The following is a 17702-nucleotide window of genomic DNA, read 5'->3' on the forward strand; positions in this document are numbered from 1 at the left end:
GGTGGCAGCAGCTCACCTGCACAAGGCAGGAATCCAGGGTTCATCCTTACTTGGACAATTTACTGATCAGAGCATCATCCTTGCTGGACTTCCTCCAGGCAGTTGCTCAGGTAGTCCAGCTCTTACAGGATCTTGGGTGGATTATCAATTTCAGAAAGAGCCACCTGGAACCAACTCAAGTACCTGGAGTATCTGGGAATCCTGTTCAACACGGCAAAGGGCTGAGTGTTTCTTCTATAGCCCTGCAAACTGAAGCTCAGGTGTCAGATCCTAGACATCTTGGTGAAGCCAGCTCTTATGGCTTGGCATTACCTACAGGTTCTGAGGTCCATGGGGGCAACCATAGAGGCAATTCCATGGGCAAGAGCACACCTGTGCCCCCTACAGAGCTCACTGCTGGCACACTAGACTCCTTAGTCAGACTCACTCCAGAAGGAGTTAACCTGGACGACAGAGACATGACCAAGCTTAAAATGGTGGCTCCGGCCAGAGTCGTTATCCAGAGGTCTTCCTCTCCACATAAGAGTCATGGGTGATACTAATAATAGATGAAAGTCTCTACAGCTGGGGTGGTCATTGCAAGGGTCACCCAGTGCAAGGCCGAGAACATAGTCCATCAATAGACTAGAGTTAAGAGCCATTCGGTTAGATTTCCACTTTTTCCAAACCTAGCTGAAAGGCAAAGCAGTCGAGTATTCTTGCACAATGCTACAGCGGTGGCGTATGTCAACAGGCAAGGGGGGGAGATAGATATTTTAAAAGACTGCTTTGAGTGACAGCCTCATTTTTAAGTTTCAGAACCAAACTTTATATAGTAACTGTATAAATAAACGTACCCATATTTTTACGCGCTCATTTCTGTACCTATCTGTTGTGTTCTATCTTCTCTAAAGAGCTCACAAACTGCAATATTAAAAATCTAGCACTGGAAACCAGAGCAAAATCTTCATATTATAATCCGAGTATTCAGAGCAAAAAAGTCACAGATAAACAGCCCCCTGGAAATAATACCTGCTGCTGCTGCTAAGGGACAAATGCTCAAAGCAGAGCGGCAACAGCCCACAATGCAAAACCTCATAGCACAACAGTGCAGAAAAATAGCTAAGTGATGCTCAAAGAAAATGATATGTAAATATTTGCGGTTAATTTTCACTAAAACTACAGGCAAGGGGGGGGAATGTGCATGTCACGTGCACATAAGAGTCTTACAGTAAGCAATACTCTTGTGAGCATGTCCAGATAAAACCTGAAATGCAAGAACACACTGGTGATGTTCTGTGCTTTTGAATAAGAGTCTTTCAAAAATTTTTGAAAGGCTCATATATAAGCACAGAAAAACAGGTGCCATGTTTTCACTTTTGCTCAGACATGCACAGGTTTATTTCTCACCAAAAGAAGACAAAACCCTTAGTTCAATGTGAAAAACTGACAAAAAAATATTTTCCTGAAAGCCTTCTATGCTAATAAGCTTGCTAGCCTTTGACCTGGCAGTAAATTTTCAATGTTATCCCTTCCCAATGCACAGAAGAAAATGATGGCTATTTGTTGACCTCATTAACATCTATTTAAATATAATTGGCTGTCATTCTTAGCACGTTAACACTGGTGCTCAAGCCCTTTAAGCATATGAAGCTTTACAACATACACAGGGGGCCATAATCAAAAGAAACATCTAAGTCCAATTTAGACATAGGGCGCTAATAGCCCAAAGTCAGCACTGGTAAATGTTCATTCTCAAAAAGTACGTTTAAACTATTCCATTTTTTTGAAAATCATCTATCTGTACGTCCAGGCACTTGATTGCCCAGACCGCCAATACATCTATTTCTATATTAGAGAATGACACTGCGACAAATTTTTCCCCATCCCCTCGGGAATTCATTTTCTCGTCCCGGCAAGTTCTTTTACTGTCCCTGCCCCATTCCTGCAAGCTCTGTCCTCATCTGCACAAGCCTCAAAATCATAAGTGTTCGAGGCTTGTATGATTAAGGCAGAGCTTACAGGAATGGGGCAGGGACAGTGACAAAACTCATGGGTACGGGGAAATTGAGTTCCTGCGGGGAAATTTGTCCCCGTGTCATTCTCTACTTTATACCACATTCTCAACCAAAAATTTGTCCAAGTCCCAAACACCCAGAATAAGACCTTTTGGACATGGTAGGGTCCAGTATTGTGATGGACTGGCCACCTAGACATGGCAACAGAGCAGTGGGGCACCTTACAGGGGGGCACTGCTGTGAACTTCACAAAAAGGGTGCCATATAAACATCTCACCAGAACTCCCTTATAGGTTATGGTGAGTCCCTCAAAACCCACTATACCCACCTGTCTACAACCCCAATAGCCCTTATGGCTGCAGGTGGTACCTATGGAAGTACAGTAGGGATTCTGAGGGGGGGGTTGATGGGCATACATGTTTAACCATAAATGTAGTGGTTAGAGTGGCTTATGTGCCTGGGTCCTTTCTATGGTTCATCAGCCCACCCCCAGGCTATTTAAGAGACCTGTATGCAGCTCAACTAGGCTTTCCTATCCTAGGTGCTGATGTTCTGGAGAGTGTTCCCTCTAAGCGGGCGGGTGTTGTGAGCAAACTTTTTTCACTGTGAGCTAAAAATATCGGGCGCCAGCAAGTTATGAGCCAAATAAATATGTTGCTTTCTACCACAGAACTTCCTTACGTTTGTATGGAATCTATCCCCTTTCAACTTTAGAGAGTGCCCTCTCGTTCTCCCTGCCTTAGCTACTAAGTCTATTCCCTTCAGTACCTTGAATGTTTCTATCATGTCCCCTCTCAATCTCCTCTGCTCAAGGGAGAAGAGGCCCAGTTTCTCTAATCTTTCGCTGTACGGCAACTCCTCCAGCCCCTTAACCATACGTGACAAAAAATCAATTCATGTAGCAAATGCTACATTTATCTTTTGGCATGGCCCATCATGTAGCAAATGCTATAACTGATGGGCCATGCCAAAAGATAAATATATATATACTAAAAAATAAAAATAAATATATACTAGGAGTAAAGGGGCATGCAATAAAGCTTTTAAGTAGTAGATTTAAAACAAACCTGGGAAAATATTTTTCATTCAACATGTAATTAAAAAAAGATTTGGATAATTTCCTTAAAAAATCTGCATGACATTATTAAGATGGACTTAGGAAAGCCCACTGCTTATTCCTAGAATAAACAGCATAAAATCTGTTTTACTCTTTTGCACTGTTGTGCTTTCAGCAAAATGTTTTAAACACAAAAACAGAAAATCACATGCACAGGCATTAGGTCACCCAGGCATCTAGAATTAGCAATCTTGCACAGCCAGCCTATGATTGACAGGAGCTGCCAAATCACATTGAAAAGGATGATAAGGAAGGCAGATAAGAGATGGTGGAAGGAAGACAAAACGAAAAGGCAAGAACAAAACTGAAGTAGAAACGAGCCAAACATACAGTATAGCATACAAAAAATGTATGTTTTCCTTTGGCTTCCAAAAACTGATTGGCATCCAAGTTCCCTAAAGTTTCACACAGTCATCTTCTAATAATGTCACCATATACAGTTGGCTTGCCAGAAATATGTTTAGGATGCCACTGCAACTCTACCAACAGCATATTAACTTAACAGTGTAGCTTCAAAATAACTGCATCTCTATCCTTCCCTCCCCCCTGTGGTTTTTAGCATATCTCTCTTCTCATTTCCTCCACTCAGATCTGATCATTCTCTGCTCTCTCTTCCCTTTTCTTCTCTGGTCTTCCTTCTCTATTTTCTGCCTCCATCTAAATTAAATTCTTTCTTACTATTTAGTCCCGTTTCCCTCTTTTCACTGTGTCTACACACAGCTTGTCAGTCACCCCTTTCCCTCACCCCTCCATTATCTTACTATTTTCTTCCCCCTTTATTTATCTCCTCCTTCCATCCAGTATGTGTTCTTTCCCCACTTCCATTCAGCATCTGCTCTCCCTTCTCAACTGACATCCATCTGCCTTCTGCTCTCTCTCCCTTCTTCTCACTTCCATCATCTGTCCCCTTCTCTCTCTCTCTCATCTCCCCCATTCCATCATCTGCCCCTTCTCTCTCTCTCTCTCTCCCCCCCCCCAACTTCCATCATCTGCCCCCCTTCCCCTCACCTTTGTGGGTCACTTTCTTTCCCCTGAGGGTGGCTCATGTCACAGGGGAAGCTTTGGCCGAGCAGAACCGCTTGATTGACAGTGGAACTTACTTGATTGATGTCGATGCTGGGGCCCGTTGCCGTTTGAAGGAAAAAAAAAAAGGTGGAAAAAAGGAACCTGTAAAGGCGAGAGGAAGGGAAACCTCCAGGACAGCTGCTTTTTGCCCTCCTTCAGCGGCCCAAGAGTTCAGACCAGCAGCGGCAGCTCTGTATGCTTTTAACTTCGGCACAGAGCTGCCCCTAATCAATAGTTTAGCGCGGTTTCATGAGGCAGCCTCGGGGCCTTTGATAGCCGGCCCGCTTCGATGATGCGATGTGGGCCGGCCTAGCAAAGGCCCCGAGGCTGCCTTATGAAACCGCGCTAAACTATTGATTAGGGGCAGCTCTGTGCCGAAGTTAAAAGCATACACAGCTGCCGCTGCTGGTCTGGAGGTGCGGAGACAAGGCAGGAGGCAAACGCGGTGGAAGGCAGGAGTCCCGGCGAAGGCAGGAGTCCCGGCACAGCGACTACAAATGGCTCGAGAGATTATGGGAGCTCAAGGCAGCCATTTCCTGTGAGCAATATGAGCGGGGCAGGAGTGTGGGAAGATCATTCCTGCCTGAAAACCTGCTAGATCACCAGGTAAGGCTTAAGGGGGGGGGCTTTCAGGGCTTAAAATAGCCAGGGGAAGCAGGGGATAGGGGCAGAACCGGCCTGAATATTATTTGCGTTTTTTTAATATTCATGGGTCAGCTCTGCCCCTAACCACCGTGAATACGGAGGTGGAAGTGTACTTGCTCACAACAGCTATGTGGTAGGCATAGCACTTGTGTGCATGTCTAGTGAAGGAGGGGGGAGAGGCAGCAGTAGTGGCGCTTTTAATAGAAACCAGTGGTTGGAGGTCTAGTAAGTGACCGAGTGCAGTGGATAGAAAAAGCTGCTGCTGTCAGAGAAGTCAGATGGCAAGTGCAGCTATAAAAGTCACCCTGCCCTGACAACTAAAACCTACTGACAGCTCCAAAACTATTACTACTATTACTTATTTCTATAGCACTGCTAGATGTACACAGTGCTGTACATTAAACACGTACGAGACAATCTCTGCAGGGGGATTTCCATGCACGCTGCTGCTAATGAGCTCATTTTAATACTAGCCAGCTCATTAGCATAGGACTTTCAGCCACTGCTTACATGCAAGGTAAAGCAATGCCCAAAAGCTTTCAAAAGCCAATAAAACATGCATTTGGTCAGTGCAATAAAAAAAAGGTACCACCTTATTTTCTTTACAGTATGTTTATACATATTTCACACACTGAAATAGGTGAGAAGACGGCTCAAAACTAGAATGTTTAGTATTCTCCTTGTAAGCCTGGGCAAATCACATAACCCTCCATTGCTCCAGATTTAAAAAGGCCAAAAAAACTTACATGGAGGAAGTTTCTCCCTAGTAGTCTTTGACTGTAACCACATCAAGAAAAAAAACAATGCAGTATTACACGCCCCATCTCCTGTACCCTCACAATTCAATACAAACCACTTGGGCGGTATCGCGAAAGGCATGATGGCCTCGCTAGAGCACTCATTCAACCAATCACAGAGCTAACCTGCTCTCCTGGATAGAGCACTCATTCAACCAATCACAGAGCTAACCTGCTCTCCTGGATAGAACACTCATTCAACCAATCACAGAGCTAACCTGTTCTCCTGGATAGAACACTCATTCAACCAATCACAGAGCTAACCTGTTCTCTTCGCTAGAGCACTCATTCAACCAATCACAGAGCTAACCTGCTCTCCTGGATAGAACACTCATTCAACCAATCACAGAGCTAACCTGCTCTCCTAGCTAGAACACTCATTCAACCAATCACAGAGCTAACCTGCTCTCCTGGATAGAACACTCATTCAACCAATCACAGAGCTAACCTGCTCTCCTGGATAGAACACTATCATTCCAAGCAGGCAAATGGAACAAATGTTTATAACCAACTTCATCTCCAACCCACTTTCGTACCAAACGTTTAGGAAGTCAATAAAAACTTATCTCTGACAAATTTCTCTGACCCCACTTCAACCTGATGTACTTCCAAAACTCTTCCAGATAAATCTGACTAAACTTAGTTCTCTGTAATGTCGCTGTCTGTATACAGTCTCTTCCCTTGTAAACCGCTTAGAGCTGTTTGTGGTATGGCGATATATAAAAATAAAGTTATTATTATTATTAACCCAAGGCCGCTTCATTCTCCCTCATCTCCCAGACAAACGACGTTTTAGGGACCTTCACCAACGCGGGATAAAGGGAAAATACCAACGTCCCCGACCCGACTTCGCACCCCTGAGGGGACGGTGGGGGGAGGGGAGACCCCGACCCTCTGCCGGCATCAGAAGCGCGCGAGGGAGAAGAACCCTCCCGCCTACGCACCTTTCCGAAAGCAGAGGCCGAATTGGCGCGGGGCAACCGCCGCAGGAGAGGGTCGCTCGCGCGCAGCCCTCCCAACTTCCCCTTTCGCTCCTTCCAACACATGGACAGGAGCGAGCGAGGCGCCAAACCTCCCCGGTCTAGCAAACCAGCCAATCAGCGGAAGCGACGTCAGCCCGTTCTGCGCACTGACTTCTAACTCCCCGCCCCCCGCCGAGCTTTGCCTTCTGGGAGGTGTAGTAGCGAACTTTGGTAGCCGCTGAGTATCACTGTAGGTCGGCCGTTGCAAGGACTTTGGACACAGATTAGGGGGCGGCCGGTAGATGAAGGAGCGCCTGGGGGGGTCGCCGGGGCGGAAATGCTCTTCGGACGCCTGAAGGCCCTCTGCCTGAGCGCGGCCTGGTCGCGAGGCCGCCCGAGCCGGGCGGCGGGGAGCGCGAGGCGATGCGCGCGAGCCTGCAGCGCCGACGCCCGCGGGCGCCTGAGCTGCTGGAGCTGCCAGCGCGCGCTGCTCCCCGCCCACGTCTTCTGCCCGTCCTGCGGCGCCCTGCAGCCCCCCGACGCCGCCCGAGATCACTTTGAGACGATGGACTGGTGAGACCAGAAGCGCGTTGGCGTTTCCTTCTGCTTTTTTTGCAGGATACAAAATCCCTCCGCTTTTCCCGCACGCTCAGCTCAAGCCCCAGACTCTGCCTTCCCTAATGGCTAAAGAGGGAGGAGGCGCACCGTGGCTTTTGCTAATTAGCCCGATCGTCCCTTCCTCCAGATCTCTCCCTCCGCGCTGATTCCGAGAGCCCCCGCAATATGACACTGGATGGCAAATAGCTGAGGGATTTAAAAAAAAAATGTGTGTAAAGGTCTGCAAGTGCAGTGGTTCCCAACCCTGTCCTGGAGGACCCCCGGGCCAGTTGGATTTTCAGGATAGCCCTAATGAATATGCATGAGAGAGATCTGCATATAATGGAGACCATGCGAATTTGCTCCATGCATATTCATTAGGACTATCCTGAAAACCAGACTGGCCTGGGGGGTCCTCCAGGACAGGGTTGGGAACTAGAGAATAACACGGTGACAAAATTCATCACAGTTCCTGTCCCCGCGGGAAATAATCCCATGTCATTTTCTAGTGTCTATTTCAACTTTGGTCCTTCTACACCAGCATTCTTCAAAGCAAAGCTTGCGGGTCAGTGGTTGTGCCCAATTATACTCTGATTCTTCCCTCTCTCCTTAAAGAATGACATGAAGATGGTTTCCCGCGGTTATCCGCGGGGACGGGAACGGTGATGAATTTTGTCACCGTGTCATTCTCTATTGGGAACCACTGATCTAAGCAAACCCTATCGACCATTCCCAGATCCCGATGCGTACTATAGTGGACCTCGTGGATCTGAACTGCACATCCTTAAAAATCTGAGGTCCGCGCCACTTTTAGTCTCAGCATAGGTTAGGATCCGTCAGAGCTAAATTGTCATAGAGGTCTGTCAGAGCCAGAGACTACAAGTGGCACGGACCTCAGATTTATAAGGATGTGCGGTTTTAGATCCACGAGGTCTGTGAAGTCCTCGTTTTACCCCTTCCCAATTTAGGTAAACATTTTTCCTGCCCTGCTAGTCCACTTAAACGCGTGCAAATGTGAGTCCTACGCGTTGTCAAATTAGATAAGTGTCTTCACCCGTTGTCATCTGGAGCTATGCTCGTCTATTTATTAATCTAATGATGACACATTGTACCGAAAAATAAAAAATAATAGGGAAAAGAGGCTGTCATTTTCAATGTAGAGATTAAAAGAATATATTCACCAAAATAGAGCTCTCTATTTGCAAATATTATATGAAGTCACATAAACTTTAGTTGAAACTATCAGAGATGTGTAATCTTGCTAAGGACCGAAGATTACAGTGGTCTCAAACCCTTTGCAGGGCCACCTTTTGGATGTGTAGGTACTTGAAGGGCTGCTGAAAAAATAGTTAATGTCTTATTAAAGAAATTACAATTTTGCATGAGGTAAAACTCTTTATAGTTTATAAATCTTCTCCCCCCACCAAGGCCTGCATGTTGCTCTCTTCTTTGCAGCATCCTCCAGCTTTCTCCCCTGGCCTCCCGGTCTTAGATTCAGCTAATTACCACAGCCTGCAGAGAGGATCGCCGGTGCTGTAGCGTTCCTTGCAGGCTGCCATCAGCCTCCGCTGCATGTTCCCTCTTCCATAGTCCTGCCCCTCCTCTAACATTGGGGGCAAGATCGCGGCAGAGGGAACGTGCTGCTGAAGACAACGGCAGCCTACAAGGATCGCTACATTACTGGCGATCCTCTCAGCAGGCTGCGGTAATTATGTGAAGGTAAGAGCAGGAAGCCAGAGGACGCTGCAAAGAGCGTGCAGCACTAGTACACAACATGGGCCGCAAAATAATGCCTGGCGTGCCGCGAGTTTGAGACTGCTGCTATAGCCAGACCCACCACCCGATCATCGCATATGATTCTACCGAAAGACAGATAAGAAATGTACTACTATATATATTAGGCCATGAACATTGTTACCTTTTTCTTTTCGTTGATCAACTCAGAACATTACAACATATTCAGGCCTAGCTATAGTAGTGCACAGTTCTAATAGGCGAGAGCTAGCCTAGAGAAAACTAGGCCTGTCGTCCTGAGAGCTCAGATAGTGTTTCTCAGCCCATTCCACGGGATCTAGCCTGTGAGTTTTTCGTAATGCTTACATGCACAGCCTTGATTGTATGCGATTCTCGTTTCCATAGCAAAGCAGCAGATGAATCCAGAGACTAGTGGGTATAGCTCACATCGACCAGCAGGTGGAGATAGAGAACTGATTAACAGTTGGCCTTAAAGCCTGGTGTTCTTTCTGTTTATTCAGTTTTGCTCTATCTCCCAGCAGGGTTGGAGCTATCCTTCTAGCTCCTGGTCTCTGCCTGCTGCAGGATAGATTGAAGTGGTGTTCCGGTAGGATTCCTCTGTTGAGACTAGTTCTCTTCAGTAGGTGGGGGTGCCTGGCTGATTGGTGCCGGCTTTGGGAGGTACACCTGGGCCCTCCCAGGTCCCTGCTCCACCCTCCCCTCCGTTGGATAGAGGGGTTCCTTTCCAGGTGCAGGATATTGGCTGGCTTCTTCATTCCAGTATAAAAAAAAAAAAAAAAAAAAAAAAAAAAAAAATGGAGCCTTCCTGCTAGTACTGAGCCGGGCAGTGGTTAACTCGGCTTTCAGTACATTTACCAACGATTGCCTGGCTTCGGGGGTAAGCGGCGGACCGGGTGAGTGTTTTCTTTGCCTTCCTCGAGGGTGGTCGCGTTTCCCGGGTGCCGGGCGTCTTGGGGGGCGGAGTCGTCTTTCGGCGGCGTTCGCCGCGTGTGTAAAAAAAAAAATAAAAAAAAAAACCGCGTCGGAGCTTTTTGATCAGGCCGAGGGGGGATGGCTGCAGAAGTTAGTCAGCTGTGTTCGCGCTGTGGGAAGCGCCGAACACGGGCGGGTCTTTGCTCGGCCGGGTGCTTGGAAGCACAGGCAGACGACCCGTTTTTGGCGGCTTGCGAGGCGGCCATGTCCGTCGATGGGGGGTGCCAGAGATGGATCTCATGGCCTCTTCCCGCAATGCGAAGGTGCCTCGGTTCTTCAGCAGACGCAAGGAACAGGGATCGGAAGGGGTGGACGCATTAGCTCTCCCGTGGCCTCCGAATTCCCTTCTGTATGTATTCCCGCCGTGGCCCATGATAGGGCGGGTGTTGCAACGCATCGCTCGCTTTCGAGGCAGAGTAATCCTGGTGGCTCCGGATTGGCCACGGCGGCCATGGTACGCGGATCTGATGCTGCTGTCGGTAGGCGAGCAGGTAGCGTTCCAGGTAACTCCGGACTTGCTAACTCAGGGTCCAATATTAATGGAAGATCCGGGCCGCTTTGGTCTTACGGCCTGGCTATTGAAAGGTCACGGCTGAAAAAGAAGGGTTATTCAGAACGGGTGATTTCCACCCTGCTTAAGGCTAAGAGGATTTCAACGTCAGCCTCCTATGCGAGGGTCTGGAGGCTCTTTGAGGCATGGTGCGGAAGACACGGAATTGCGCCTTTCCATGCTTCTCTGCCGGCTATTCTGGCGTTCCTGCAGGAGGGCGTAGAGAAAGGGTTAGCATATAACTCTTTAAAGGTCCAGGTATCGGCCATTGCCTGTTACAGGGGCCGGGTGGCTCGCTCGGCCCTCGCATCACAGCCGGACGTGGTACGTTTCCTCAAGGGGGTTCAACATATCCGGCCGCCGGTTAAGCGAATTTGTCCAACTTGGAACCTTAAACTCGTCCTTGGGAAATTGCTGGGGGCACCTTTTGAGCCCCTATCAGCGGCCACTTTGAAAGATGTCACACTAAAAACAGTTTTTTTGGTGGCGATGGCTTCAGCAAGGCGAGTATCAGAGCTGCAAGCGCTTTCTTGCAGGGAACCCTTTTTGCGTTTCTCGGAGGCTGGGGTGACGGTGCGTACGGTGCCGTCCTTCCTGCCTAAGGTTATTTCGTCCTTTCATGTGAACCAGAGTCTGTTTCTGCCATCCTTCAGGAAGGAGGATTGGGGGAAGCGTTTTTTGGTCGGTACGGCTCCTGGATGTCCGCCGTATGCTTCTCCATTATTTGGAGGTGACGAATGCTTTTCGCCGGTCGGACCATCTCTTTGTCGCGTTCGCGGGTAAAAACAAAGGGATGGCGGCGTCTAAAGCGTCCATTGCGCGTTGGGTCAAGGACGCTATTGCTTCGGCATATGTGTTGTCAGGGAAGAAGGTACCGGAGCACCTTCATGCTCATTCCACTCGGGCTTTGGCTACATCTTGGGCGGAGTCCGGGGGGATGTCATTAGAGGAGATTTGCCGGGCGGCCACTTGGTCGTCAGGGAATACTTTTTCAAAGCATTATCGGTTAGATGTAGCAGCCCGTTCAGAGGCGAGTTTTGGCGCGGCAGTGCTGGCAGAGGCGGCATTGGCGTCCCACCCAGTTTGAGTTTGCTTTGCTACATCCCACTAGTCTCTGGATTCATCTGCTGCTTTGCTATGGAAGGTAAAATTATGGTCATACCTGTTAATTTTCTTTCCTTTAGAAGCAGCAGATGAATCCAGAGCCCCTCCCCAAGTGCACGGGCTGTGTGTAGGGTGTTTAGGTCATTAGGTTAGCCGGGGCTATGGTTGGTAAGTGTATTATTTCATGTCTGAAAAAAAAAAAAAAAAAAAAACACAAGAAACGTCAAACGAGAAAATATCAATGGGATTCAGAAGAGAAAGACACATTTTTTACTGGAATGGAGTTTGTGGCGGCTCATTCTCCTTTCGGGATGCTTGGGCAAAGTGCATAACTGAATAAACAGAAAGAACACCAGGCTTTAAGGCCAACTGTTAATCAGTTCTCTATCTCCACCTGCTGGTCGATGTGAGCTATACCCACTAGTCTCTGGATTCATCTGCTGCTTCTAAAGGAAAGAAAATTAACAGGTATGACCATAATTTTACCGTATTCCTTGTAGGTGCACAGCCATTCTGGATTTCATGCCTAAGGACGGGGTTGAAAGATATATCACAACCTACAAATAATTATGATCTTTCAGGTTTTATAAGCTTGATTATATGGTGTACCTAGGGTATGCGACACCCAGAGCCAATCATTTTTTAACACCCCCCATATAAAAATATTTTTAGTGTTTTATTTATTTAATTTTATATCCCGGCTTCCCCAGAGAGCTCAGAATGGGTTACAGTTTAACATTCACAGTGTTACGACATAACATTGCATAGGGTTACAACCTCATGCTGTGGTGTAAACAGAAAAGGCTTTTCCTTTCTCTGTTAGATCCCAGCTCATACTCGTTGTCTAATGCCAGCTCTGGCAGGATACACATTTCAAATCTGACATATCGGAATCACAAAATAGAAAATAAAATTACTTTTTTCTACCTTTTGTTGTCTGGTCATTTTATTATTCAAATCATGTTGCTCCCAGGATTTGGTTTCTGTTTGTCTTCTGTTAACTCACTCGCCATGGTCTCCTTCCCATTTGACGTTTTCTTCTTTCTCTGTACTCATCATTCCTCTTTCATCTCTGTTCCTTTCCTTCCACTGCCATATCCAACATCTCTTTCCCACTGTCAGCTACATTATATTAATCCAATATAAAAGTATTGTCTGCAGCTTGAGGACAGTGTTACTGTCTGTGGCCATTATGTTCTCTTGGAAAGACGCATCTAGGAAGTCTATAGGAAAAGTGTGAATAATGCCCTCAAGTCGCCTATAGCCTGTTTAGGTCAGTGCGACACACAAATAGTAGATTAGATTAGTTTTAATACAGGCAGTCCCCGGATTAAGAACGAATTACATTTTTTAAGCTGTTCTTATGTCGGATTTGTATGTAACTCAGAACATGTAGATTTTAAGCTTCTTGCTGCTTCCCTCTGCTCCCAGATGACAAAAGGGCCAACTTTCCCTACCAGGGTTCCCTTTAAGGTACAGCATGCACAACCACACGCTGTTCTTAATGTGGCCCTGCATCATTCCTGAATCTGCTGCAGGAAAGTCTGTGCTACTGGAAATACTGCTCAGTGAAATCAAATGAAGCTACAACCGCGTTCTTAAGTATGAATCGTACTTAAGTCGGGCGTCTGTAACTCGGGGGCTGCCTGTATTTGACTCACATAAGAACATACTGGGACAGACCAAAGGTCCCTCAAGCCCTGAATCCTGTTTCCAACAGTGGCCAACCCAGATCACAAGTGCCTGGTAGAAACCCAAAGAATAGCAACATTCCAGATTTGAGACTGTGATGTCATAATGCCTCATTCCACCAATGCCTAAGATCCAACCTCATCAGTGATATCACAATGGCTTCATTATTTCTATACAGGCAGTCCCTGGGTTAAGAACGAGTTACATTTTTTAAGCTGTTCTTATGTCGGATTCGTATGTAACTCAGAACATGTAGATTTTAAAATTCGTGCTGCTTCCCTCTGCTCCAAGCTGACAAAAGGGCCAACTGTCAGTGTTCCCGCTAAGGTACAGCATACACAACCAACCACACACTTCTTAATGTGGCCAGGCATCATTCCTGAATCTGCTGCAGGAGAAGTGTAGGAGTCTAGGCCACTGGAAATACAGCTCAGTGAAATCAAATGAAGCCACAACTGCGTTCTTAAGTATGAGTCATTGGGGGGGGGACTGCCTGTATTGCTTTTTGACTGTGTTTTGTTTGGTTTCTTTTCATTTTCTGTCATCATGCGTATTGTAGAGCCAGAACCTACTAACTTAACTTTTATAATTTTTTTTTTTCAGTGACAGGTCCTTTAATGTTGATATCCATAAACTGCATCAAAAATTTAGAGATCTTCAGCGTTCATTCCATCCAGATTACTACAGCCAGAAGTCACAGGTATATAATAGATAAGCTGAAAGATTTGAATTGTGTACATTTCTGAACCAGGATAACACAGTATTGATGTGAGCTGGCGTATGCAATCATATCCCTGCTGCAACAATATGGGTAAGTTAGCCTGAGGTCAAAAATTAATTGTCCACTCAGGTACCGTTACCTGGTACAACAATAGGTTATGTATTTTGTGTGCACTTCTTTCTTTTATAGTTCCCTGTGAAGAGTAATTTTAAAAATGTTTGTAGAAACCCATTTTGGCACACAAGCACTTCTTTACTGTATAATCATTTTTGACCCACTAGTTCCAGGAGAACTAGGGCAACCTTTCATTGTAAGGTATAAAAGATGTCTAAAATTAATACTGGGGGGGGCATGCTATGTTCTCCCACTGAAAATATGGGGAGCCGAGATGACTGTGGACTTTTCCTCCAGGAAATTGTCCAAACCATTCTTAAAACCAGCTACGTTATCTGCTCTTTACCACAAACTCTGGCAGTGCGTTGCAGAGTTAAATTATTCTCTGAGTGAAAAAAAAATGTCCTCCTATTGGTTTTAAAAGTATTTCCCTGTAACCTCATCGAGTGTCCCCTAGTCTTTGTAATTTTTGACGGAGTGAAAAATCGATCCACTTGTACACCTATCTACAACTTTGGGAACCTTTACTGCATTCCCTCCCATAATGTTTTACTGTGGGAAACTAGGTATCCGATTCTAACCTCTCCACTTCCTTATTCTATTTGCTGTTTATACTATCTTGAGCTTTTAACCATACTTTTACTTCTGAAAACACATTAGTGGCTATGTTCTAAATCTCCACTGCTTGCCCTTTATCAGTAACATGGAATCTTGCTACTCTTTGGGATTCTGGAATCTTGCTACTCTTTGGGGATTCTGCATGGAATGTTGCTACTGTTTAGGGTTCCGGAATCTTGCTTACTCTGAGATAATGGAATGTTGCTACTCCTTGGGTTTTGGCCAGGTACTAGTGACCTGGATTGGCCACCGTGAGAACAGGCCACTGGGCTTGATGGACCATTGGTCTGACCCAGTAAGGCTAGTCTTATGTTCAGACCCTAGAAAACAACCAAACTATTCCTGTCATGGAGACCAACTCCCTTCACTTCCTGTCTTGCATCATTACATTGGAAAGTTCTAGTGTTCTAACTAACAGAGATGTGTAAGGTGCCCCTTGCAAGTCGGCAGGGATCTGCCATGCAGGACTCATCTTTTCCCTTTCGCATTCTTCTAGCTCAGTGGTCTCAAACTCAAACCCTTTGCAGGGCCACATTTTGTATTTGTAGGTACTTGGAGGGCCTCAGAAAAAAATGTTAATGTCTTATTAAAGAAATGACAATTTTGCATGAGGTAAAACTCTTTATAGTTTATAAATCTTTCCTTTTGGCTAAGTTTTAATAATAATATTGTCATTTATGGTTAAAAAGACATATGATTAAGAAACTGTTTTAGTTTACTTTTGTGATTATGATAAACATACCGAGGGCCTCAAAATAGTACCTGGCGGGCCACACGTGGCCCCCGGGCCGCGTGTTTGAGACCACTGTTCTAGCTTGTGTTGCTGAAATGAAGACTCGCACCAAATTCTTCTGGCTGAGCTACCGTATGTTGCCAAGAACAGTACAGTACAACAGCAAAGAGCAAAGCATTTGTCCAGGTTGAATATTTAGGAATTTTATAGGGGGATGTGCCGCATAATTTTTGTATTCTTTGTCTTTTAGAAAGAACGAGACTTATCAGAAAAACGGTCATCCCTGGTCAACAAAGCCTACAAGACGCTTTTGACTCCCTTAAGCAGAGGACTATATATGGTAACAGAAGTTTTGGAAAATCATGTTCTAGGATTTAAAAAAGTCAATTAACAGCATTAAAATAAATGCATTAACTTTGTACAGGTTAAGTCATAAAGGGTCCATTTACTAAGGTGTGCTAATGGGTTTAGAGCACACTGAGACCCATCCTATATAATAAAGAGCTAGCCACGCATGCACACTCCTATTTGCGTGTTCTGTGCGGTGTAGGTCTGTGGCCGCAGGAGTGCGCATGCGTGAGTCCCAGCCTTGGCCGCGGCTTGAGGCATATGCACCAGTTAGCTGCATCGGGCGACAGGAGCGGCTCTGGCAGCGGATGGCGGGAGGAGGGCTCATGGTCCTGCCGCCGCTGCCGCTCCTGTTCACAGCGGCCTGCACGTCGCCGACTCACCCCCTCCCGCAACAACCGCTACCGCTCCTGTTCTTCCCCTCCCTCCAGTCACCGCTGCCATTCCTATATAAAATGGCCTGCTGAGGTTCGCGGCCGGGTGTAGCGAACCTCGCAGGCCGCTCTCCACGTGGTAGCACGTTCCCTCTGACGCGATCGCGTCAGAGGGAACATGCTACTGAGGTGAACAGCAGCCTGCGAGGTTCGCTACAGCTGGCCGCGAACCTCAGCAGGCCGTTTTAAATAGGAATGGCAGTGGTGACTGGAGGGAGGGGAAGAACGGGAGGGGCAGAGGAAAAAGAAGGGCCATGGAGCAGGCAGGAAAGGGGGCTGTTTTGATGGGAGGGTTGTGCTGAGTGCAGATAGCGGAGAGTTGGGCCAACCTCTCCTTCCTCAGCGACGCCAAAGAAGCTGCAGGCCCCGCTCCCTGTCGCGCTCTGAGCACTCACGATTGGCTGAAGGGTGTCGTGCCAGTGCTGCAGGTACAGGGGGATGCTTTTGTTGGAGAGGTGTGCTGGGGGGTAGACAGCTTTGCTCGGGGGGGGGGAGGGGGAAGACACAAGGGGGTCAGGGAGAGGGAAAAGGGGCTGCTTTGGAGGAAGGGGTATGCTGGAAGCAGACAGCTTAGCTCTGGGGGGGGGGGGGGGCGGGGGAATGACACAAGGACACAGACACAAAGAATGACACACAGGGGGCCATTGAGACAGACAGAAAGGAAGACATTCAGGCAGCGTCCAAGGAGAGACAGCCAGTGTCCAAGGAGAGAAAAACAAATAAACATAGACAGACAGCGGCCAAGAGAGAGAAAGAAAGAAAGACAGACACACACATCTATTCTAGCACCCGTTAATGTAACGGGCTTAAAGACTAGTATTCTATAAATGGCATCTTAACAAAGCACCCTACCAGCGCCTGTTAAATACAAAACGTTTAAAAGCAGTCTTAAAGAAAAAAAATTTCAAAAAACAGCACCTGCATCGTGCCTACGGAGGTGCTTTACAAAGCCTAACACCACTGTAGGTGTGGCTAATGCCAGAAGTGATGTTAGGCATCTAAAGAGCCTCTAGGCATGATTCATGTGAAAGGCACCGGAAATGTAGATTTTGAAAACACCGGCCTACGTTTCTGGCGCCATCTTTCCCAATTTCCCAAAGCTGCAATTCTCTAAACGGCGCCGTCGCATGAGTGACGTGATCAGGGGCCGTTTTTAAGGCGGCGGCCAATGACGGTGCTGTGAATAGAATCTGGGCCTTAATGCTGTGCAGCCCATTGTATACCTGTGGGCTTTATAGCAGTTCACACACACTAATTCATTAGCACGCCTTTACAGAAGGACCCCAAAGTAACATAACGGAGATAAAGATGATGGAACGTTTTTGTTTTTTTTTTCCCCAACAGCTCCCTTCCACATAATACATTACAAATTCACCTTGGAGCATTTTTTTTCGGTAAATCAGTAAATACTGTCCCCTGTACCTGACTCCCATAATAATCATGACTGGAAATAAATTAGGCAAACTTAAAGATGTATAGAA

General features: G+C 46.6%; 2 protein-coding genes across 8 annotated transcripts in view; one reads left to right on the plus strand and one right to left on the minus strand.

Annotated features, from left to right (window-relative positions):
* CHEK2 (checkpoint kinase 2) overlaps window positions 1-6695 on the minus strand; it is a 216846-nt gene extending 210151 nt beyond the window's left edge. For 3 of the 6 annotated variants that reach the window (XR_004540432.1, XM_033956284.1, XM_033956282.1), the window contains exon 1: window positions 6566-6695. Coding sequence is in view for 3 of the 6 variants with exons in the window: in XM_033956284.1 (XP_033812175.1) it covers window positions 6566-6667 (102 nt within the window). In the remaining 3 variants the exon portion in view is untranslated. The other 3 variants (XM_033956285.1, XM_033956286.1, XM_033956287.1) reach the window with 3 other exon arrangements.
* Window positions 6696-6882: 187 nt separating this feature from the next.
* Window positions 6883-17702, plus strand: part of HSCB (HscB mitochondrial iron-sulfur cluster cochaperone) — a 49932-nt gene continuing 39112 nt past the window's right edge. For both annotated transcript variants that reach the window (XM_033956288.1, XM_033956289.1), the window contains exons 1-3: window positions 6883-7156; window positions 13857-13953; window positions 15690-15779. In XM_033956288.1, coding sequence (XP_033812179.1) covers window positions 6921-7156; window positions 13857-13953; window positions 15690-15779 — 423 coding nt within the window. In that variant the 5' untranslated portion in view covers window positions 6883-6920. The remainder of the gene's footprint in view (window positions 7157-13856; window positions 13954-15689; window positions 15780-17702) is intronic.

Source organism: Geotrypetes seraphini, chromosome 8, assembly GCF_902459505.1.
Source record: "Geotrypetes seraphini chromosome 8, aGeoSer1.1, whole genome shotgun sequence".
NCBI lineage: Eukaryota > Metazoa > Chordata > Amphibia > Gymnophiona > Dermophiidae > Geotrypetes > Geotrypetes seraphini.